This window comes from Salarias fasciatus, chromosome 18 (assembly GCF_902148845.1).
Source record: "Salarias fasciatus chromosome 18, fSalaFa1.1, whole genome shotgun sequence".
NCBI lineage: Eukaryota > Metazoa > Chordata > Actinopteri > Blenniiformes > Blenniidae > Salarias > Salarias fasciatus.
The window spans coordinates 28,986,116-29,009,996 of NC_043762.1; the positions used below are offsets into that span (position 1 = coordinate 28,986,116).

Genomic DNA, 23,881 nt, shown 5'->3' on the forward strand with positions numbered 1-23,881 from the left:
TAAGTCAAACCAAACCTTTGTTTTGCCTCTCAGCAGCAACGATAACAAAATCACAAAACAGGTGAGGATAAATCTGAAAGTCAGTCATTACCATTAATGAGTGGGGCTGCTTTCATGTGACGTATTACTTAAGATATAATTTCATACCAACTGACCTGCAAAGGCTTCCAGACCTTCACCATCCCATCATTAGATGCAGTGAACACAGTCATCTCTCCAGGCTTGATTTCTTTTGTCTTGTCTTTAATTCAAAGCAAGAAAAAAAGAAAGTTAAAACAAAAACAAACATTGAGCATCTGCTCTGTCTTCCCCAGGAGTCCAGCACCTGTGTTTGCCTGGAGGCAGCAGTGGTTGATGCGTTGCTTGTGAGCAGCGATGTGGCTGACCTCTGCCTTTGTTTCCCACTCCCACACATGCAGCTCCCCGTCTGCAGACCCTGCAATCACATGTTCTCCCTGCTCACAGGGAGCTCAGTCAGTTCAGCCTCAACATGACAGATTCTCCTGGAGACACAGTGGAGCAGTTTACTCACCAGGCAGCAGACTGAAGTCAGGGGACTCTTCCAGGAGATTTCTCTGATGCACTGACCTGCCTCAAGGTCCCAGAAACAAAGTCTCCCATCATCTGAGGAGCTCACCTGAGACAGAAACCAGTCCATGAAGACAAAGCTCTCTGAGATAAATCAACAATGTTCAGTGCTGAGATTAGATCACGTGATCAGCTGGACAAGATGGCGGCTTAGCTCGATCCTGCTCAACCCAGCATTGACATTTTTAACGATTTTTTACCGTTGTATCAGTTATTTACTGTTACAATTGAACGTGCGGCTGGCTGTGCACGCGGAATGGCCGAGTCAAGTAAGAAATTTGAGACTGGTCTCACTGTGAAGACGAGAGGAATGTCCGACATGGAGGCCATAGCTGAAGCGGTTCTGGAGAAACAACGTGGATACTTGGAGGCGCGCTTCGGCAAACTCCAACAGGTAGCAGAAGACACTGAGGCAAAATTAGGAGTCATTCAAGCGGATTTACTCTCTCTCAATGAGAGTGTCGGCTGCGTCAACGTAGAACTTGACAAAATACGAGCTAATGTTGAGAGTAACCGAGGGAAGCTGGCTAACCAAGAGACGGTGCTGGAGATGATGCAGCGTAAGCTAGCCGACCTGGAGGACCGGAGCAGACGCTGCAACGTCCACGTCATCGGGCTTCCAGCAGGATCTGAAGGGAACAACGCCGTCCAGTTCCTCACGAAATCGCTGCCGAAGTGGTTCCCCACTCTGAGTAACATGGAGGGAGAAATCATGCGAGCCCACCGTGTTTACAGCGACGACAGAAAGAACTCCAGAGGTCCCCCTACCCTAATCTTCAATACACTCCGGTACACTACACGACAACTCATCCTTCGCGCTGCCAAGAAATCCCCGCTCGTAGTGGATGGACGGCCGGTGCGTTTCTCACCTGACTACAGCGGCCACACAGTCAAACGGCGACAGGCTTTCACCCAGGCTATGAATATGGCCAGAAAGAAAGGAGTGGAGTTTTTCCTGCTCTATCCCGCCACACTGAAAGTCAAAGCTGCCGGCAAGACGGAAATCTTCCAGTCCGCTGATGATGCTGAGGAATTCATCAGCTCCCTCCCGACACCGCGAACCCCGCCTGCTGCAGAGATTGATGACTCGGATCCTGGACCATCCAGCGTAGCTGCCGAATAACCATGCCTGCTTTGTACCGGCGCAGCTTAACAGGTGCGGAGACTAAAGTGCTGAATTTCGCCTGGAGCTCCAGCCTTGAGGATACCGGTTTGTTAAATAACTTTCAGTGCTGTCAGGCTCCTCTCCTCCCTTTTTTTTTGTTTTTGTTTTTTTGTAATAGAGACGGGACTCCTGTAGTTTGACATTAGCCAGTGCACTACCGCTATGATCCTTAATTACTTTAATTTGTTTGTTTATGTTGGCGGAGATTATGGGATAATAAGAACAATGTTATTCAAACTGTGCACTGATAATGGACGACTTCTTCCTTCATTTTAAGTCGCATTGCTCCCTATTTAGTTGTGCTGTCTCTCTTCCACCTGCTGCGCGTAGGAGAGAAAGCTTGACGGCACGTTACTCCAGGATGTGGTCATGTTTTTTGTCTTTTTCAGCACAATATGTTGCCAATTTAACTAGTCTATATTTGTTATACGGGCCTATGTTCGCAGTTAGTTTTCAAAAGACAGTTTGGCCTGATCTGATTCCAACGGTTCTGTTTGCTAATTGCTGGGTTTGAGGCTTAGGTTTGATTCTTTGCAGCCCATATCCATACTAGATCATGGATCAAAATTTGAGGTTTGTTTTTCATTTTAGTGTAGTTAATTTTAACCTTATTGTTTATTTGGTTTCATGCTTTTTGTTGGTTATCTGGCACCATCAGGAGATAATGGGAAGGGAGAGGATGTATGTGTGTGTGTGTGTGTGTGTGCGTGTTTGTTCTTATTATACAGTGGGAAACAGGATCTGGTCTTTAAACTATATGTTAATGTCACACATATGGTCAGTTATTTTGATGTTAACAAGCACTGATGGGTGAGTCGTCTATTTTGGTTTGGAATAGTGATGGGTTAAATAAACCACACAAAAGGACGAGTGCTCTTACTTTTATGCATCGATGTAAAATTGATCTGGCTTTATTACAAGAGACACACCTTCTAAGTAGAGACTCCAATCGCATGGCCAACAGATTTTATCACACAATTGCATCCTCTTCGGCTGAGTCAAAGTGTAAAGGAGTAGCAATTGTTTGGAAGCGCACTCTCAAAATAAAGGTGCTGGATGTATGGGCGGACACTGCGGGAAGGATTGCAGTGGCCAAGGTTGAACTATTTGGGAGGAAAGTAGCCATTGTTTCCGCGTATGCTCCAAACAAATATGACAAGGCTTTTTATGACATTCTCACACAGAAAATGTTAGAACTGTCTGAATGTTCATTCATAATAGGGGCCGATATGAATGCAGTTTGGCACTCAAATGACCGATCTAGTTCAAATGCCTCAAAGGATCAACAATTAGCAACTGCAGCTTTACATTCCTGGGTCGAGACTCTTGGTTTAATAGACGTATGGCGTTCAGTCAACCCAACACTGAGGGATTACTCCTTTTTCTCAGCCAGGCATAAATCATTCTCTCAAATAGATTTTCTCTTTACTTCACCACAACTTTTTTCAGAAAATTAATGATGCCTCCTTGTTACCTATTGCTTTATCAGATCACAAAGGAGTGTTATGTAGTGCAACATTGAGCTGTCTGTCTAAGCGTGCAGCTAGATGGCGGTTTAATATCACCCTGTTAAAGAATGATAATTATAAGTCTCAGTTTCTTTCCCACTTAAAGGAGTTTTTGGAATTTAATTTAGGCTCTGTCGATGACTCAAGAATTTTATGGAATGCGGTTAAAGGTTTTATACGAAGTAATGCCATTTGCTTCGCTTCATCCTTGCGTAAAGCTAGAACGGCCAAATTACAAGCTTAAGAAGCTGACCTGGCTAAAACAGATGCCGCCTTACAAAGTAATTACTCTCAACAAACCGAATCCCAGCGTGAGGTCCTTAAAAGAGAAATTAATAACATTTTAAAACAAGAGTCGGAGTTTTTGATACATAGGACCAGGCAGCGTTACTACTTTCAGGGATCTCGACCCAGTCACCTCCTGGCCTCCAAAATTAGGACCAACGAGCACTTTGCTGAAATTCCATCTGTTAGATCTACAACAGGCCAAATTGTGACAGATCCTAAGCAGGTGAATGAAACTTTTCGTACGTTTTATGCTAATTTATACCAATCAGAGATTCACCTGGATGAAGATAAGTGCAATTAGATTTACCACAATTACCAGTAACAGATTCTGCTCGAATTGATTTGCCCATTTCATTGGAAGAACTTAAAGCTGCGGCTTTTGACATGAAGAGAAATAAGTCACCAGGGTTTGATGGAATTCCCCCTAAAGTATATGTGGAATTCTGGGATGAGCTAGGGCCGCTACTCCTTGACATGATTATGACTTCTATAGGCAAAGGCAGTTTTTCAAGGGACGTCAACATAGCCCTAATATCCTTACTCCTTAAGAAAGACAAGGACCCTGTAGACTGCAGTAGTTATAGACCGCTCAGTTTATTAAATGCAGATCTTAAAATATATGCCAAGGTGCTGGCCAGACGCATTCAGAACTACATGTCAACATTAGTCAGCTGCGATCAGACTGGTTTTATAAAGTCGAGGTTAGCTTCAGACAATGTCAGACGTCTTCTACATATAATTGATGCATCTAGAGACAAAAAAGAACCAACTGCAGTGCTTTCACTTGATGCCATGAAAGCGTTCGATAGGCTGGAGTGGTCGTTTTTGTGGGCGGTCTTGGAAAAAATGGGTTTTGGTAACAGCTTTATTCAGATGGTGAAGGTTCTGTACTCAAATCCCTCAGCCTTGGTGCTCACCGGTCAACTTTCCTCTACATTGTTCCCAGTCACCAGATCATCCCGACAGGGCTGTCCCTTGAGCCCGGCACTGTTTGCACTCTCGCTTGAGCCACTTGCTCAAATGATTTGTCAGTCCTGGTCTGTGCGCTCAATTTCAGTTAACGATACTCAGCATCACCTATCATTATATGCTGATGATGTGCTGGTATTTATGGAGAAACCTCTGTAATCTCTACCTAATTTATTATTCATCTGTGAAGAATTTAGTTCTCTCTCAGGCTTTAAGATCAATTGGACAAAATCTGCACTGCTCCCTCTTAATGACTCGGCTAAAACGTTGCAATTTCCATCTGGAATTCCAGTTGTACAGGATTTTAAGTACCTCGGAATACACATTTTCCCATCTCTGAACCGTACGGTAACTTATAACTACACACAAACACTAAATAGAAACCAAGCAGAGTTGGACAGGTGGATCAGCCTTCCCAACTCCCTCAGAGCTCGTGTCTCTATAGTTAAAATGAACATCCTGCCCAGGATAAATTTTATCAGCTCAATGATTCCCCTCTCGCATCCTGTGAACTATTGGGACAAGATAAATTCTGCTATCTCCCGGTTTATCTGGAACAGGAAGCGCCCACGTCTCAAACGATCCACAATACAGAGAGGAATAGATAGCGGTGGCCTATCCGTGCCAAACTTTAAATATTACTTTTGGTCGTTTGTGCTTAGACCAGTACTGGTGTGGCGTAACACAGATGCTTCAGTCTCCTGGCGCAAGCTGGGAGAAAATTGTGTTAGACCCTGGAGCTTGCAGGAGGTTCTTTTTGCTAATCTATCCAATAAACAATGCCGCTTACGCTTTGGCCCAATTGTATCACAACTTATTCAGACATGGCGTGCTGTTGAGCTTCACTGTAAAATCTCCTGTAAGTGGCACACCCGTACGCCACTCTATAACAACTCTGGTCTCTTGATTGGAGGTAGATATGTGTCACGATCTGCCTGGATTAATAGTAATATTCGCACTTTGAATGACATTTATTCTGATGCTGGGCTGTGTTCATTCCAGGACATAAGAGATCGGTATAATGTTCCAACACGATCTTTCTTTTTCTATCTTCAACTTAGATCTTCGTTACAGGCACATGGTGCCCCGATGCAACAAGCATTACCTGTACATCCTTTACACAAATTAATTCTTACTCGTTGTAAGAATAGAGGACCAGTATCTGTATTATATTATTTTCTCCTGAAGGCTTCCTACACTGAACTTCCTCTTGACAGAATATGGAGGCGTGACTGTCCTAATTTGAACTCAGATTTTTCTTGGTCACAAGTTTGGACACATATTAAAGAGGCTTCCCGTAACCCAGACCATCAGCAAATTCATTTCAACTATATACACAGAACATATTTGACCCCCCGCAAACTCCACTGTATGAAGCTGATAGCTGATCCTTTGTGTAGCTTATGCCCTTTGAAAGTCCATGGTACTTTTTTACATATGTTTTGGGACTGTCCTCCGGTCTCGCAATTCTGGTCTGAAGTGGCAGCCAAGTTATCAGAATTAGTGTTAGTAACTATTCCAGTGTCTATATCAGTCCTTTTGTTAATTGATTTGTCAGAAATAAATATTTCCAAGATCAAAAAACGCACTGTCCTAGCTGGCCTAACAGCTGCCAAGAAACTGGTTGCAGTTAGATGGAAGCCTCCCCATTCACTTATCGTCAGGCAATGGGCCCTCACTTTCCTTGATGTAGTTTACTTGGAATTATCAACTGCCAGAGTCAATGGTGCGGGTGAAGCTACCACAAACAACTGGAACAGAGTAGCTGACTCGCTGAAAGAGTTTGTGAGTTGAGCTTTCTCCTCACTTGACCAGACTGTTGATTTCCTGTTTCCCCTGAATTGAATTTTCATGTATGTGTATATGTTGTGTGTATGTGGGTGTGCGCTCAAGAAGTTTATCAGAGACTTTGTGGTGTCACTAGTTTTGCAAGAGCGTGCTAGTGTGAGTGTTGTTTGTGGGGTGGGGGGGTGGTGCCCTGGTTTTGTGTTTTTTGTTTTTTTTTGTTATTATTTTTATTTTTTATTATTTATTTATTATTTATTTTTATATATATATATATATTTTTTATTCTTAACAATTTTATTATTTTATGTTATTACTTGCTACAGTCAGTCATTGACGACAAAATGTTTTGGTTGTACGGTCAATTCATGTCTTTGACTGTTTCTGTTTTTGTTAAATAAAAAACGTTTGATCACAAAAAAAAAAAAAACAATGTTCAGTGCTTTCAACATATTTCAAATACGTTCCTCTTTGAGCCACTGAGGGACAGAAAACACATCAGGAGTGAATATAGCTGCTGCCAGCATGGAAACCTTGGATAAGAGCCAATATGGGGCTGACACTGACAGGCAGGACTCCAGCTGTGCTGAAGACTCACCACACAGCCGTCAGTCCAGGCGCAGCCGGTGATCCAGTCCCGGTGAGCGTGATGCAGAGGTTTGGAAAGACGGCCAGGCACCGAGCTCACGTCCCACAGCATCAGAGCCTGAAACAAGCAGAGCATTTCAACATCATGTCTTATTACATGAGGACATTTTAGAGGGAGTATTAAAGGTTTCACTCAATGCATTAACCAAACTACTTTAGATAACTTACATTATTGCGATTCTTGAAAAATAAATAAGGCATGAAACAAGTGATTCTGCAGCAACTCTTATAAAAATGTCAACTATTTGCCAAATAACCTCTGATTAGATGATTTAATCATCCAAAAAGTGATGGCTCACTCCTCCTTCATTATTCATGGGGTAAATATTGTTTGCTCTAACTGCCCTGAATGAGCTGCGACTGGCTGCAGCTCCCTGCAACCCTGGACAAGATAAAGCAGCAGAGAAGACTGTCAAAACATTGAAGTTCTTCCATTCGATTCAAGAGAACATTAATCAGCATTTCTCTTGATTTTTTAAAAAACAACTGAACAATCAGAGGAATATTTGCGTTACCCGATCTTTCCCACCAGACAGGAGCTGTTTCCCATCAGGACTGAAGGCCAGGCAGGTGACTGCTGAACTGTGGCCCTTCAGCAGCGCACATGGAAGGTCCGGTGGGTCATGAGCAAGAGTCTTAATCCGCCACAGAGCAACAGTATGGTCCTCTGATGGGAAAAGAAATACAACATGACTGACATCTGAAAAATGTTGACAGTTGTCTTGAGTATCAGTGTTAAAACCAGTCCTGCTTACCGGACGCTGTTGCCAGGTAAGTGGAGTTTTGCGCCATTGCCAGGACGCCACCCGACTGCGAAGCAAACATGCCCACATACTCGAGGCTCCCCTCCTTGTTCTTGTACGCCCTCAGTCGTTGATCACTTCCTGAAAACACCAGTACTTCTGTCTTTTCCTTCTTTGTCTCCACAACGACCCACAGCATGCAGTGGATGGACAGTTCGATGAACTCAATGGACTGGATCTTCTCGCCTGCAGTCACATCACATCATGTTGTGGTTGGCAGAGCGTGGCTTACCAACAATAAAACTGGGATAATTTCTGCTCCGATACAACAGAAATCTGACATGGAGAATAGACAGGTTTGATCAGTATAAGCCATTTAATTTTTCACCATTACAATTAGACAGCCAAATACTTATTAATTAATATAGCAAGCTCATAGATCGACAATAAGTCATGCTATAATTACATTTAAAACATCATCTTCATTTTATCACATCTGGAACTGATCATTTATTGATTTTCCCCCCCATTCTGATTAAGATATATGTGACTTAGTGTAATACCGTATTGGCCCGAATATCAGACGATGTTTTTTCCAGAAATTGCGTCCTAAAAAGTGGGGTCGTGTTATAATCGCGGACTTACGGTAGATGGTCAATACGCATCCGCGCCGCTAGATGGAGCCAAAGTATCACTGACCAGAGAGCGATGAAATGAGATCAAATGATCTGATGAAAAATGGCGGATCATCTGGAACAAAGGGGCTGAACGCTGGACAACTGAGCAAACAACAGGCGAAGTTATGATACCAACTTTAAACTGATGGTGATCAACGCAGCAGAGTCATCAAACTACTGCCAAGCCGCCAGGAGACATGGTGGAGCAGAGCCTCGTTCTTATTGGAGAGCACAGAAAAAAACGCCTTCAGATGCTAACGCTATGAGAAAAGCTTTCTGTGGTCCTGAGAGCGACGCTTCAGAGAGACTAATAGAAGGATGAGTGAATACGTCTCTGAAAAACAGAAAGACGGAATGTCCACCACCAGAGCCTGATTCAGCGAAAGGCACTGGGAAGTTATTTACATCATTTATGCAGTTTGGACCCCTTGAGGCTTCTTATTTTTTCATTTTAATGCTCGTGAAATGTTGTCTCAGTAGTGAGTTTTTGAGTTTATAATAATCGTATAATAAAAATTTCTTTTATGGGTGACCTTACTGTCTTCAGCATTTTTTTTTTTTTTTTTTTTTCACAAAATGATCTTTGAAAAATAGGGGTCGTGTTATAATCGGAGTCGTCTAATATTCGGGCCAATACGGTAATGCTCCTTTTACCGTATAACTATGATCCATTTATGAGTGAAGCTTGAAGAACACTTTCAGTTTTTATTTCTTCTGATGTACAAGTTTGTTGAAAAACCATTCATATCACAAAAGCATACCCGAATGAAGACTAAAGATGTTGATGCTGTCAAGGTGGTATCCCACTGCAACGTAGTCTCCGTGTGCAGCCACACACAGAGCAGCAGGCTCAGATGTGTCAGCCTGCTTTTCCTTCTTTGTAGGCTCCTGCAGACTCAAACAAAAGGCGCTATCAACAGTTTGAAGAACAATAAAAACGCTCCCTGGCTATTCAGTCACATCGCTTCATTTGTCCCTTGAAGGGCAATTTGATTTGCAGCAGACAGCAAAAAGGTCACATTTATAAAAGACATAAATGTGTGAGAGTGGGCAGTGAATTGACTCAGGTGCAAAATGTGAAAAATACAAATAGCACAACATCATCAGGGAAAACAGAAAGCTGACCAGAATATACACTCAATAAATAGATATAAATACACAAGCATCAACCAGGTAAAATAGTCCACAGTGTAGAACAGTTACTTCCTCCACTCCGAGGCGTTTAGTGTCCTGATGGAGAGCAGCGCAAAGGAGAACCTGTATCTGTTTTTCATAGGTGGTCAGACACCAGAAGGAAGTATTTTTTATTCCAGATTGAGGGGATGAGTTTGATCCATACAAATGGTCATAGTTTTCTTAAGCAGCTGAGTTTTGAAGGTCTCCTCCAGGCTGCTGAATTTCACCTCAGCTGCTTTAGATGCTATCCAGACAGTTGTTCTGAGGGGGTTCTTATCTTCCTCAGACAGAACAGGCCCTGCTGGCCTTTCTGGCAGAGCATCTCACAGCTCATGTCAGATTTTAACTTGCTCTCGATTGTTGTTCCCAGATATTTATAGCTGGACACCAGCTCAACTGACTGTCAACAATCCTGCACAAAGGGAATGGGGATGGATGTCTGAAATCTATACAAACCTCCTTTGTTTCAGAGACATTGATTTGGAGTACTCCTGGACTCCAGGATGTAAAATCATCTAAAACCGAGCCATGCCCAATGTCATCGTTGCCAAGCCGGCTAACAATAACAGAGTCGTCAGAGTACTTCATTCTAAATCTGTTTGTTTGGGGGGGGGGGGGGGGGGGGGGGTAAAACAGTCATTTGTGTGTAAAATGTATAAAAAAGGCCTTGAGGTGAACCTATGGAAGAACTGGATAAGGTTCCATTTACTCATACTTGTTGTGATCTATTTGTTAGGAAATCAAGGATCCAACCGAATGAGTGAATAAATAGGTTTGTCTGCTAGAATATGAGGCTGGATCGTGTTAAAAGCTGACGAGAAATCGACAAAGAGCAATCTGGAATGGTTCTTATTACCTTTAAGGTGTTCATATACAAGATTTTGTCAGGTAACTGCGGCGTCCTGGACACCTCTGTGAGCTCTAGAAGCAAACTAAAGAGGGTCCAGTAGACTCTCAGTTTTTGATATTTCTGTTTTGACCAGCTTTTCAAATTGTTGCATAACCATGGAAGTTAAAGTCACCGGTCCAAAATCATGAAGTGTGATTGTGGGGTTGTTTGTTTTGGCAACAGGCACCACAACAGACCACTTCCATGAAGATGGCACCTTCTGCTGGATGAGAGACATGTCAAAAATGAAGTTAAAAAAAGAGCCAAGCTGCTCAGCACAGGCTTTTAACAGGTGACCACCAATATGACCTCGTTGTGGCTTTTCCTTGGTTTACATTTTTTAAAACACTTGACCACGTCCTCCTCGTCAAAGTAAGAGTTCTGAAAATGATTTGATAAGAGGCTGTTAGCTTTAATGTGGACACAGAGGTGATCTCAACTGGGAGCTCTTATTGTACTGACAACATTAAAGATGGTGATGCAGATAAATCAGGTGAATTTAATGTGAAGTATTGGTTGTGCAAGTTAAGTAAGAGTTTACTGACCTCAGCACTTTTCAACGTCGCGACTGAACGTCCGAGACCACCTGACCACAGACGGATCTGTTTGTTTTTTGAACATAAAAACAACAAAACAAGAATACATCAGAAATGGTAAAGCAAGAGAGTTTCCTTGTTCCACATGTGTGGATGTAAATGTTTGATGTACATGAGAATATAAATCTGTTCTGAAGCCATTTTGCTACAGCAGTGCAGCAATGGTTCTTCCTTCAGCCATCACTGTCTTCAGTATGCAAAGTAAAGCCTCACCGTGTGATCAGAGCCAGCTGTCAGCAGCAGCAGTTCTTCCTCCAGGAAACTCAGAGCCTCTGTGGCTCCGTCATGAGCCTGGAAACATCCCACACAGGTGGAGGTGGGCACCGACCACACCCGCACCTCTCCGGAGATGGAGCCAGAGCAGAGCATCGAGGACGTAGACGAGAAGGCCAGACTGCGCACGGACCGCTGGTGACCACGAAGCAACTGAGGAGACGAAAAAACGCAGAGGAAGGTTTTGGCCGAATGCTGCAGCGGTCTGGATGAACTGTAATTCTGGATCAGACCAGAGTCTCACAGGAAGCTGCTGATTCTGGAGCCAGTTCCACACCATCACGTCTCCGTTCCAGCAGCCAGCAGCCAGCAAGTGAGCTTCAGGGTCAAAGGTCACACAGTTCAGGGGGCTGATGCTTGAAAGAGAGGCCACTTCATGGCCTTTAGTGGAGGACCACACCTGAAGAGCAGAACGTTTTACTCATTGTGAAAGACGTTGAAAAGATCAGAATTGTTGAAATGTTTGAGACTCACTTTTAGCTTGAAGTCAAGGGAAACCGTCACAAGGTGCTTCTTGTCTGCACTGATGTTACTGGCTGTTATTGCATTATTGTGTCCTTCAATCAGAGCAGTCCTGCAGTGAGAGGAAGCAGAAATCAGGACACCAACAAGAGCATCATTTGTCGTTAGTTTAACTGAGGATGTGAAAGGATTTCCTCTGAACGCTCGTCTCACCTGCATCCATTCTCCACATCCCAGAGTTCGATGCGTCCATCAAAGGAGGTGGTGGCAAGACGCCCGTCCTCCACAAACATACAGCTTGAGATGCCATCGCAGTTGCTCACCAGAGACTTCACTTCCTGCTCACAAATGGAAGAAAGAAGACATGCAACATCATTTTTTTTCCCTGAAACAATGCATTCTCAGTTGTGGAACAGATGACATGTGACTTCCACCAAGTGGAACCGAACAGAAGGGAGAAAATAACATTTCTAGAACTTGTGTTCGTACCAGTCCAGTCTGTACATTGAGGAAATGCAGCATTCCCTCACAGCTGCCGACCACCATCTGCAGTTTATCCGGACTCAAGGCAACGCAGGTTGGTTCAGAATGGAGAGTCGACCTCAGCATGCTGAGATGAAACACAGAACAAAATAATCCCATCTCAATACAATCCCAGCTAAATATCTGTCAGGATCTCAAGTTAAGTTATGCTAACAGTTGATCTATCACAGAGTTATTAAGTTCGAGATCAGAAAACGGGGCATTGATTGAGTGCTACTATCGGACCAAGCCCAGTGAAACGGCGTACATGTAGAGAATGTGGGGTGAATGGTTGCTTAGAAACCCCACGTATATACTGAGGAAGAAACAACTAATCACTCAGTGCTCAAATATCTGAAGGGGAAAACTACTGTCACAGTTGTAGATTAATGGGACACAGTGTGCCTCATCCACAGAACAAATATTCTACAGCAAAGAGGAGTCAGGATGGGGTCAGGTCAGTATGGGGGGGATTTCAGCATCACCCCTAAGCAGCGAGATTGGGTACCAAGCTGAGAACCACTGAAGGGGAGAGCAGCTAATCTGAAAGAGAAGATCATGAATTCCAGGGGGAACAAAACTACCTCTTGCCTGCCAAAGCTACAGAACAAAGTACCAAAAAGACCTCTACTGAACGATGAAAACACAGCACTGCTATCCCTACCCAGGACGTCACCGAGACCAACCAGCTGATCTATACTACGGTATCAGTCGTCCTACAGACACTTGGCTACAGGATGAACAGCATGAGTCGCCAGAAGTCAGAACCTCCATGGAAAAGAAAGCTGGAGGCAAAAATGAAGGCAACACGGAAAGAAGTTAGCCTCCTGACAGAACCGAACAGTGGCGTGAAGCTTAAGAACGAACTGCCCAAGAAATACAGCAAGCTGTCCACAGCCGAGGCACTGGAGACTGCTAAACAAAGACTCAAAGCCCGAGCGACCCGTCTAAAGAGACGTACAAGAGAAACGGAAGCCAGGAGAATAAACACAACATTCTCCAACAACCCAGCAAAGGTAGACTCTCAATGACAGGACAGTAAGACAACAGCAGACCCACCCAGAGCATTGACTGAGCAATACTGGAAGAAAAAGGTGCCACACAACACTACCGCACACTGGCGAGCAGACCTGCAAGCAGAAATCTCCCAGAACAAGAACCAGTAGTCATCACAACAGCAGACATTCAGAAAAGAGTAATTAAGTAAGTAAAATTTATTTATATAGCGCTTTTCGCAGACAGCAGTTACAAAGTGCATCACAGGGAGAGAAAAAATCATACGAAGATCAGAAATCAAAGATAACAGAACATTAAACAGAGCATGTGGCATATGAGATCAGAGAGCGTAAGACATTCCACGTACATAAAAGCAGAGAGATAAGAAATCGTATAGACAGACCGTGACACACTGTGTCAGTGGGTCTGGGATGCCTTTTGAAACAGAAATGTTTTTAAGTGATTTTTGAAGGCATCCACTGAATCGAGGGAGCGCAGGTCTAGAGAAGCTCGTTCCAGAGGCGAGGTGCGGTGGATGTGAACGAGCGGTCACCCCTAGTTTTACAGCGAGTCTGTGGGACTCTCTGCAGGTTCTGTTCAGAGGACCTCAGGCTTCGGGCCGAGCTGTGGGGCTTGATTAGGTCTCTGATGGGAGCATGGCCATGTAGGGGTCAGAAGGTCAGCACCAGGATTTTAAACTGGACCCGGAACACAGCAGGGATTCAGTGGAGAGATTTTAAAACAGGTGTGTTGTGGGACCTCCTGCTGGAGCTGGTCAGTAGCCTGGCAGCTGAGTTTTGGACGTACTGAAGACGAGCAGCTCTTTCTTGTTGAGGCAGTGAACAGGCTGCTGCAGTCGTCTAGCCACAAGGATTTGAAGGCATGAGTGATCGAGGTGGTTACATTCTCCGTTGAAATGTGTTCAACAGTGAGCAAAGCGACATATCAAAGCGAGTTTGACTGAGGACGCTCCTCTTCACGGACATGCAGCACAGCGCCGCCACGACCGATGTAACCCGCTTGATCAGCGGGGTCCAGCCAGCTGGTGAGCCCGGCTGGTCTCCTGAGTGAAGTCCCCCACCGACTCTGGTGACTGACAGGTTAGAGGTGGATAATGTGCCTGAAGCTTCGTGTTTGCCGTTCTGTTTGAACTGGCTAGTGTAGCTACAAGCGAGCGGGGGCTGTTTGCTCATGTGATTACGTCGTAAGCATGATGGGAACCGTAGTCAAACAACTCGGACTGACAACCGGGTGGTCTTTATTACCGTATTTTCCACAAAAAATGGGCACTGTTGTTTTTTTGGGAAAATTAGAGGCTTTTAGGTGCGGAAAATACCGTATATGAAAAATAATCAGAATGCACTCTGGGGGCGGGACCAAATGGGGAGGTGGGCCGTATCCAGCCCGCGGGCCGTAGTTTGGGGACCACTGCTGTAAACAAAGTGCAGTGAGGGAGGCCGAGAACTGGTGAGTGTCAAAGCCGCCATCCAGGAGGAAACATCATCCCTCCAAGAGTACAACCAGAGAATGGGCCCCAATGACAACCTGCTCAGTGAACGCCTCAGACAGTGGAACCCGGTGAGAAAGAGGAGCAGAGGAGGGATCAGGGAAAGATAAAAGCCCTACACGGCATGAACCACCAACAAATTGCAGAAGCAGCTGACAGAGAGAACATACCAGTGGCTGGAAAAGGCAGGACTGAAAGACAGAACAGAGGCTCTGATCATGGCTGCACAAGAACAGGCCCTCAACGCAAGATCAATAGAGGCCGGGGTGGATCACTCTAGACCAGACCCCAGGAGCAGACTGAGACAGGAAGCCCCGAAACAGTACAGACCATACAGCAGGGGCAAGATGCTGGCAGGAAAAGCAGACACGAACGCCATAAACAGGCTGAGGCAGAGTATACAGAAACACCTGTGGCAAGTCCGGACTGGAGATCCCAGACACCCCTGTAAGTGGTGGAGAACAACCAAGACAAGATTCTGAGGGACTTCAAGATTCAGACTGACTAACTGGTGAAGTCGCCTGACATTGTGGTGGAGGAGAACCATGAGAAGAGAGCAGTATGATGGATGTAGCAATCCCCAGTGACAGAACATCAGGAAGAAGGAACAGGAACAGCTGGAGGAATACCAAGGGCTGGAAGAGCAGCTGGAGAAGATGTGGGCTGTGAAGGCAGCAGTGGTGCCAGTAGTGATGGGGGCACTATGGACAGGAACCCCAAAGCAGGATGCATGGCTCAAGGAAATACCAGGAACAACATCTGAGATCTCTGTCCAGAAGAACGCAGTGCCAGAACAGCTAAGATCCTGCAGAACCCTCCAGCCCCCAGGCCTCTGGTAGAGGACCCAGCTCGAAGGAGATACCGACCAGGACGGGCGAGAACACGGTTTATACACAGTATAAATGTGATTCACTCCTGTGCAAAAGAAAAAAATCTCCTTGCGATGACTGAAAGCCAGTTTTGAAAAAGACGGGTTTACCTGAACTCTTGAGGATCATATTTTAGACGAGAACGACACTCAATAATCCGGTTTCCTCCTTTCCCCACCAGACCTTTGGCCCAGGACTGAGCAGAGGTCTCTGGAGGACAGTGAAGGGCTTCTTGGATGAAAAGAGCCGGCCAGGAGGAGAGAACGGCACTGTGGCCCCAGAGGAAGTTGTGGCAGTCCCAGACGTTTCCACAGAAGGGTCCTGACAAGACAAAGACGTGATGTGATGAGGACTGAAAACACACTGAGCAACAATTCCAAGGCTAAAGGTTGTTTAAACACTTACTTGAGTGGTCAGATTTACTCTCCTTCTCTACAGGAAAGACAGAAATTCACAGGATTGCAGACATCAGGATGTTTCATTTATTACTATCACGACTACTATTATAGACAAAACAGCTTCAGAAGACGTTCCTTCTATTATATGAGCTGATCGGCTGTACTCACTGTACAAGTCGTACATGTCCATGAGGTGCTGCAGGAGCCCGTTCCTCACGTTAGCATACAGGAAATAATAGTTGGACAGCAACGACTCGACTGCCTCCATCTGTCCACTTTCAATCTGACCAAAGCCAAATAAAGACATGTAATAGTTAAAATATTCAATGAATATCAAGCTCAAACATGCTTAAAAGTGTTTAGCTTATTACTGAAATCAATATATTCTCATTATTGGAGATTTGCTGGTAGATGATGCTCATTTGCTGCATCACAGGACTGTCAAACTGTTGAACGGTAGAAAAGTCCCACTGTTGATGTGTGAAGTAGTACTGATGAAACCAAGGCTTCCTCACCAGGCTTTGGGGCAGGTGCATGACAGAGTTGACCTCACAGTGAAAGAAGGTCTCTTGTCCCTCAGGATCAGCCCGTGTCCACAGATGAGCTGCAGAAAAAGAAACCTTTCAATCAGCACTCACCGACAATTTTTCCATTCAGAACACAAAAAGAAATCAGCAGAGTTTACCAGCCAGTATGAGGTGGGCTCTCTTTGTTTCACTCTCTGCTGGGAGGAGAAAGTCCTCAAAGGCTCGCTTCACCTCCACATTTTTCAGAGTCAGCAAGTCGCTGGTATTGTAGCAATGAGATGGATCCATCAGGCTGCAGGAAACATACCAAAAAGATGTAATGCTTCTCTAATATTCACATTGCTGAACAATGCATCCTTTGGAATTGGGGTTGAGATTCAATTAGAGCTGTCGAGGAAAACGGCGTCTCATGAGGTGAAATGAAAGAATACTCGACGTTACAACTTCTTGAAGCAAGTTGAGAATTCTACCTTTGTAAACTCTGCACTATGCGGGTGAAAGCTGCCATGGGAATGCGTCCTCTGGGCTTCCTGGACAGCTGCAGGACTTCCTGCCATGTGACCTGTCCTTTCTGAGAGGACAGACTGTTGCATGTGTTCAGCACAGAGTACAAGTCTCTCTCTTTCAGACCTGAGAACGGAGAAAACAAAAAGACAGACATGGTTGGTTCAGTCTCAGCATCTTCCTCTAAGTTTCACATTAATGAAATTCAACATTTAAGTGTGAGGATGACATCTTGGATTTGAAGACACACTGCCTCAGCCACAAGAACACAATAAACTGCTCTAAACTGAACCACAGTTGATTAGACCTTTTCATACCGACCCCTGACCTGCCACCTTAAAGTGGTGGGGGAGTTTGAGCGCCTACGTGATCCCAGGTGCTATGTTGTCCGGGGCTTTATGCCCCTGGTAGGGCCTCCCATGACAGACAGGTCCTGGGTGATGGGCCAGACCAAGGGCAGGTCGACAGCCCTTATGAAAACATTAAAATCTAGGTCTGTGACGTCGCCCGGTATGGCGCAGCCGGGGCCCCACCCTGGAGCCAGGCCTGGGGTTGGGGCTCGCAAGCAAGCGCCTGGTGGCCGGGCTCAGCCCGAAAGGGCGATGTGGGCCAACCCTCCGGAGGACCCACCACTTACCGAGGGAACCGTAGGGGCTGGGTGCAGTGTGGACTGGGTGGCAGCCAACGGCAGGGTTCCCAGCAACCCGATCCTCAGACACAGACACCAGCTCTATGGACGTGGAATGTCACCTCACTGTGGGCGGAGTAGCCTGAGCTTGTGAGTGAGGTTGAGAGGTACCGGCTAGATGTAGTAGGGCTCACCTCCACACACAGCCGGGGCTCTGGAACACAATTCCTCGAGAAGGGCTGGACACTCCACTGCTCTGGAGTTGCCCGTGGTGAGAGGCGGCGGGCTGGTGTGGGTTTGCTTACAGCCCCACAGCTCAGCCGCCATGTGTTGGAGTTCACCCCAGTGAAAGAGAGGGTCGCATCCCTGGTCCTTCGGGTCGGGGACAGGTGCCTCACTGTTGTCTCGGCTTACGGGCCAAACAGCAGTGCTGAGTACCCGGCCTTCTTGGAGTCCCTGGGAGGGGTGCTGGACAGTGCTCCATCTGGGGACTCCATTGTTCTACTGGGGGACTTCAACGCCCACGTGGGCAGAGACAGTGAGACCTGGAAGGGGGTGATTGGATCGCATGGCCTCCCTGATCTGAACCCCAGTGGTGTTCTGTTACTGGACTTCTCTGCTGGCCACAGTTTGTCCATAATAAACACCATGTTGGAGCACAGGGGGGTCCATAAGTGCACTTGGCACCAGGGCATCCTAGGTCGGAGATCGATGATCGACTTTGTTGTCGTGTCATCTGACCTCTGACCTCATGATGGGTGCAGAGAGGAGCAGAGCTGTGGACCGATCACCACCTGGTGGTGAGTTGGATTCGCTGGCGGAGGAGGAAACCGGACAGACTTGGCAGACCCAAAAGTATTGTGAGGGTCTGCTGGGAACGTCTGGTGGAACCCTCTGTCAGCAGGGTTTTCAACTCCCACCTCCGGGAGAGCTTCTCTCATGTCCCGAGGGACGCTGGGGACATTGACTGCCCATGCACACTGGATGCGGTCCGCCAGCGTTCCAGCTGCAGTCCGGCTCCGGCCCGGTACACCGCAGCACTGTGATTCACACCGCCTGCGGTGTCTCTGCAGTCCGCTGGAGAAGGTTGCCAGATCTGTCGTTATCCCCCGTAGACCATTTGAAACCAGTTTAACTCAATAGAAAGCAGCCCAAACCTCCATCTCGGATGAAAATGCACGTTAAAACCGTATTTGTATGATAAAAAACACGTCATAAACACATAATCATTTCATCAACCCGTCCGACGTGTTCAAAAAAGATGCTTGATTTGGTACAAACCTGCCCAATCTGGCAGCACGGAGCTGCTCCGGTCACAGAGCTGTTTTTAGCCATTTTGGAGTCATTTGACTTTTCAGCAGTGACTAAGTACAAAACCGTTCATTCTTCCAATCCGTATAATGACTACATTACATTGTTGTTCTGTATTCCACCAGAAGAAGTAAAAAAATAGAAAATTAAGGCGAAAACACGACACAGATTTTATTTTGAGGTCACTTATTTTGGAACACGTAGTGCGTTTCCTTCCGGCACCCGACTTGCTTCCGTCTGAATTGACGCGTTAGGCCTGCGGCATCCGGAAAAATAGGATCCTTGCGGAAAGATACCGGAGCTCCACAGAGGCTCCGGAGCCGGACCGCAGCCGGACTGCAGCCGGACTGCGGCCGGTGTGAACCACAGCATTGATTTTAATGACTACGGATTAGCTGCGGTGTCCGGACCGCATCCAGTGTGCATCGGGGGTGAGTCCGACTGGACCATGTTCTCTACCTCCATTGTCGAAGCAGTTGCCCGGCGCTATGGTCGTAAGGTCTCCGGTGCCTGTCGTGGCGGCAACCCCCAAATCCGGTGGTGGACACCGGAAGTAAGGGCTGCCGTCAAGAAGGAGTCCTATCGAGTCTTGTTGGCTCTTGGGACTCCCGAAGCAGCTGACAGGTACTAGCAGGCCAAGCAAACTTTAGCCCAAGTGGTTGTGGAGGGAAAAACTCAGGTCTGGGAGGAGTTCAGGAGGCCGTGGAGGAGGACTACCGGTCGACCTCGAAGAAATTCTGGCAAACCGTCCGGCGCCTCAGGAGGGGAAAGCAGGTCTCCACCAACACTGTTTACAGTGGAGGAGGGGAGCTGCTGAGGAGCAGGAGTCTGGTCCGCATTGCCGGCAGTAAATCGGACCTGTTCCCGGTGCAGGTTGCACTCCGGCAGGTCTGCCCTTTGTCACTGGTTGTGTTCATCATTTTTATGGACAAGGGGGCCATAAAAATGATGGGGGCCGGAGGGGGTCCGGTTTGGGGACCACAGGATTTCATCTTTGCTTTTTGCAGATGATGTTGTCCTGCTGGCTTCATCGAACCCGGACCTACAGCATGCACTGGGGCGGTTCGCAGCTGAGTGTGAAGCGACAGGGATGAGGATCAGCACCTCCAAATCCAAGACCATGGTCCTCGACCGGAACAAGGTGGCTTGCCCCTCCAGGTTGGTGGAGAGACTCTGGCCCAAGTGGAGGAGTTTAAGTATCTCGGGGTCTTGTTCACGAGTGAGGGACGGATGGAGGTGAGATTGACAGGCGGATCAGTGCAGCATCTGCCGTCATGCAGTTGTTGTATCGGTCCGTTGTGGTGAAGAAGGAGCTGAGGTGAAGCTCTTGATTTACAGGCCAATCTACGTTCCCACCCTCACCTATGGTCATGAGCTTTGGGTCATGACCGAAAGGACAAGATCCCGGATACAAGCAGCTTAAATGAGCTTCCTCCGGAGGGGGGCTGGGCTCCCTCAGAGACAGGGTGAGGAGCTCAGTCACCTCCACATCGAGAGGAGCCAGCTGAGGTGGCTCGGGCACCTCTTTAGGATGCCTCCTGGACTCCTCCCTGGGGAGGTTTACCGGGCATGTCCCACTGGGAGGAGACCCCGGGGAAGACCCAGGACATGATGGAGAGACTATGTCTCTTGGCTGGCCTGGGAACGCCTTGGGATCCTCCCAGAGGAGCTGGAGGAAGAGTCTGGGGACAGGGAAGTCTGGGCATCTCTGCTGAGACTGCTGCCCCCGCGACCCGGCCCCGGATAAGTGGTGGAAGATTGATGGATGGATGGATGGATTGACGGATATCGATTTATTTTCTTATCTGTGTCATTGTCCTATTAATAACCTCACAGTCACTGGATTCCCTCACAGTGACTAATCTTACCAGTGGTGCTGACAGTGAGCACTGCCAGCGCCCAGCGGAGTCCCTGCATGTCTCTGTAGTGTGAGCAGAGTCTCTCCAGGCTGTACTGCACCAGCTGGCTCAGAGACCCTGGGATACCCAGAACATTCTCCTTCAACTGAGACACAAAGACAGACAACAACACATTTAATGTAACAGTTATTTAAAAAGATGAATAATCAAACAGGTAATGTAACATCCTGAATGCCCCCCCATTCTGAATCAATGTTTTTCACTCAAATAATCATCTAAACTACTGCAGAGGTGGCTGAAAAGCATCACGGCACCAACCCTGTCGAAGGAGGCAAAGTTCCTCAGGTCTTCACAGGCCAGGTGCAGGTAGAGAGGACTCAAAGCCCCCTTCTTCATGATCAGCGTCTGGAGCTGAAAAGGTGAACCAGTACAAGTTTAACACAATAAAAAGCACAGACGTTACACAGATATGGTGCCTGCAGTAGAAAAGTAAGAAGAAAACCTGGCTGTTGAACGCAGAGTCACTGAGTTTCTTCCCGAAGGCGTCCAGCTCCTTTTTAACGATTTCCCTGCGGTCCGGCACGGTGAGCGGTCCCAGGGAAAACAGGACTGTGCCTGTTTTCTTGACCAGCGTTTGTAACAGAGGCGCTTTGGAGGTCATGCTCACAACCAAACACACACCCTGAAGAACAAAAGACAACCTGAGTGGCAAAAACGTCTGATGACGAGCAGAACACACCATGAATTTAAGACTTACTCAACGCCTTTAAAGGTGTAATACAACATTTTGATTTCCGGGTGGATCACCTAAATAATTGGTGGGTCTGTTTGTCAATCATTCTGACGAGCTGCTTTCGTAAGGCGGTTCTACGTGCTTGCGCCCAATCAGCTTCTCCCTTTTGCGCATGTGCATTCAGAGTGTTTATGTAGCCGGTGAGCTTCTGAGCTAGTACTTACCGATGGCGAGTCTGACATAATGAAACTGTAACTGTTTCGGAAAAAAAAGCTTTATTTATGAGCGAGGCGGATCGCAGAAACTGTAAACATAGCCGTGCACGCCGGAGAAGAGGAGATCGCGCTCGTACACTTCCGCGTTTCCTGGGAGAAGCAAGAGAGCTGGGCGGATGGTCTGGCGCATGCGCGTTGTTCAAAAAGTGAGTAACAGACGTGGGGCTTCGTCTTTTCGAGAAAATCGTGTATTAGACCTTTAAGACATGTTCACTTCTGTTATTTGATGTTCATGAGCATCAGTGATGAGTTGCAGATGCAATCCACTGACCTTTGGAAGCTTTGGAGGGAGCCAATCACAGCTCAGCTGACCTCTGCCGTCTCTGATCAGGTCTACTCCGTCAATCAGCAGCACCAGAGGAGTTGTCATCGTCATGGTGGTCAAGGTGGAGTGAAACTCTGTCAGCAAGTCTCTGAGACGAAAGAGAGAAAACTCATCACGTCAACACAGAAGGAAACAAAATGTGATGAAAAATCAGACGACAGTCACTTACTTATACGAGCGAGGAAGAGGTGATTCCTCCTGTGTGTCTTTAATCTTTCTCAGCAACTGAACGAGGCACCCAACAAGGTTTTCCCCGGAGCGTGCCGACTGGCTGGCAGCCGTCGAGTAGTAGACGACTCGGCAGACGAGGTTTCTCCTGGACTTCTGTCCAGTCCGGAGGGCTTCTGCCAGACCAGCCTGTAGGAGAGTAAAGGTTTAGGCAGTGGTCACTTTTAGCAGAAGTGACAGTGAACCTTTCTGAAGCCAAGTCGATCAATTTTCAATTTTTCATGTTTAATCTTCTGATAGATTTACCATGAAGAGAGTTTTGCCCTCTCCAGCTCCTCCTTCCACCACCATCATGTGCCCCTTGGTCTGCAGCTGCTCCACCATCTCCACAGCAGCTGACAGCAGCTTGGACCTGCCAAAGAACTGCCTCTGTAGCGCCCCCTGGTGGACCTCCTGCTCATTAACCTCTGCTGCCTCCTCACGCTCCTCAGACGCCTGCGATGAAGAACAAATGGCTCAGTGGACTTTAAAGAGCTGCGATTAATTAAATACCAAACAATAGTTCATATTGCACTGTTCTTGACATTAACAACTGTTTGCCAATATTTGAGGCAGAAACTGGAATAGAACAAAAAAAAAGCTAAATGGTACGACTTTTGATTATTTTGAAGGATTCTCATCAGTACATGTTCAGAGTGACTCACATCCACAAACAGCTTCTTGACAGCCGTCCAAAGATCCTCCAGAACGGCTTTGCCAAACTCATCCAGTTTTGTCAGATGTGGTTTCCCGTCCACGACGCCTCCCCACTCACAGGAGTAACTGTGATCAGCACACAAGACAATTCAGCAAAATGCTCCCATCATGCCGTCATGGTTCATTTTATAATGCAAGTTATTCATTTATTCAAGTATAAAACCAAAAATGTGATGTATTCTAAAACATGGCATTTGATTTTACAACGTACATGACTGAGAAAACTCACTTTTCAGTGACCTTCACATTGCTGTCTCTGAGTGCGTTCTTCAAAGTGGTCATTTTCTGCTCAGCATCGTTTGATTCAGGGGTAAAATGAGATCTCCAAGCAACAGGAACTGATCTGGCAAAACAGGACAAATACTGAATGAAGCACTCAATATCAGTTCTTGTTATGTACTGAACTGTAACAGGATAAACTCATGGAACTCAAACTACAAATAAGCTCATTCAAAGTGCATACTTGATGATTTCTGGGTCTCTGAAGTAGCAGAACATCCGCTCATGTGCAACACCCGGGTAGAGAGACTGGAACTGACGGATCTCCATCTCAGTGACAGACAACCCCTCCGGCGCCGTGGCCAGCTGCACACAGAGAGAAAATTCAAGGAAACTCACTTGAATAAAACAATTTTATGTCAAATGAAAGTAAAAAAAAGGCATGTCATTCAGTTCAGAGACCTGAAGAATGCCCAGGTGAGAATATCCTACTGGCTGTGTTTTATTTAACTTCTCT

The 23,881-nt window shown here is 46.4% G+C and overlaps 1 protein-coding gene across 2 annotated transcripts in view; it reads right to left on the reverse strand.

Moving 5' to 3' along the window:
- The window catches only part of LOC115404927 (telomerase protein component 1-like), a 59,997-nt gene that overhangs the window by 12,354 nt on the left and 23,762 nt on the right, over positions 1-23,881 (reverse strand). For both annotated transcript variants that reach the window (XM_030114285.1, XM_030114284.1), the window contains exons 20-47: positions 23,609-23,730; positions 23,375-23,488; positions 23,094-23,211; positions 22,696-22,884; positions 22,391-22,578; positions 22,168-22,309; positions 21,391-21,570; positions 21,207-21,299; positions 20,898-21,033; positions 17,057-17,216; positions 16,745-16,878; positions 16,575-16,663; positions 16,228-16,342; positions 16,067-16,093; positions 15,772-15,982; positions 12,257-12,377; positions 11,981-12,105; positions 11,780-11,879; positions 11,550-11,705; positions 11,246-11,458; positions 10,982-11,038; positions 9,133-9,259; positions 7,707-7,940; positions 7,467-7,618; positions 6,902-7,009; positions 533-637; positions 326-455; positions 156-241 (exon numbers count right to left, since the gene is read on the reverse strand). In XM_030114285.1, the coding sequence (XP_029970145.1) occupies positions 156-241; positions 326-455; positions 533-637; positions 6,902-7,009; positions 7,467-7,618; positions 7,707-7,940; positions 9,133-9,259; positions 10,982-11,038; positions 11,246-11,458; positions 11,550-11,705; positions 11,780-11,879; positions 11,981-12,105; positions 12,257-12,377; positions 15,772-15,982; positions 16,067-16,093; positions 16,228-16,342; positions 16,575-16,663; positions 16,745-16,878; positions 17,057-17,216; positions 20,898-21,033; positions 21,207-21,299; positions 21,391-21,570; positions 22,168-22,309; positions 22,391-22,578; positions 22,696-22,884; positions 23,094-23,211; positions 23,375-23,488; positions 23,609-23,730 (3,732 nt within the window). The remainder of the gene's footprint in view (positions 1-155; positions 242-325; positions 456-532; positions 638-6,901; positions 7,010-7,466; positions 7,619-7,706; positions 7,941-9,132; positions 9,260-10,981; positions 11,039-11,245; positions 11,459-11,549; positions 11,706-11,779; positions 11,880-11,980; positions 12,106-12,256; positions 12,378-15,771; positions 15,983-16,066; positions 16,094-16,227; positions 16,343-16,574; positions 16,664-16,744; positions 16,879-17,056; positions 17,217-20,897; positions 21,034-21,206; positions 21,300-21,390; positions 21,571-22,167; positions 22,310-22,390; positions 22,579-22,695; positions 22,885-23,093; positions 23,212-23,374; positions 23,489-23,608; positions 23,731-23,881) is intronic.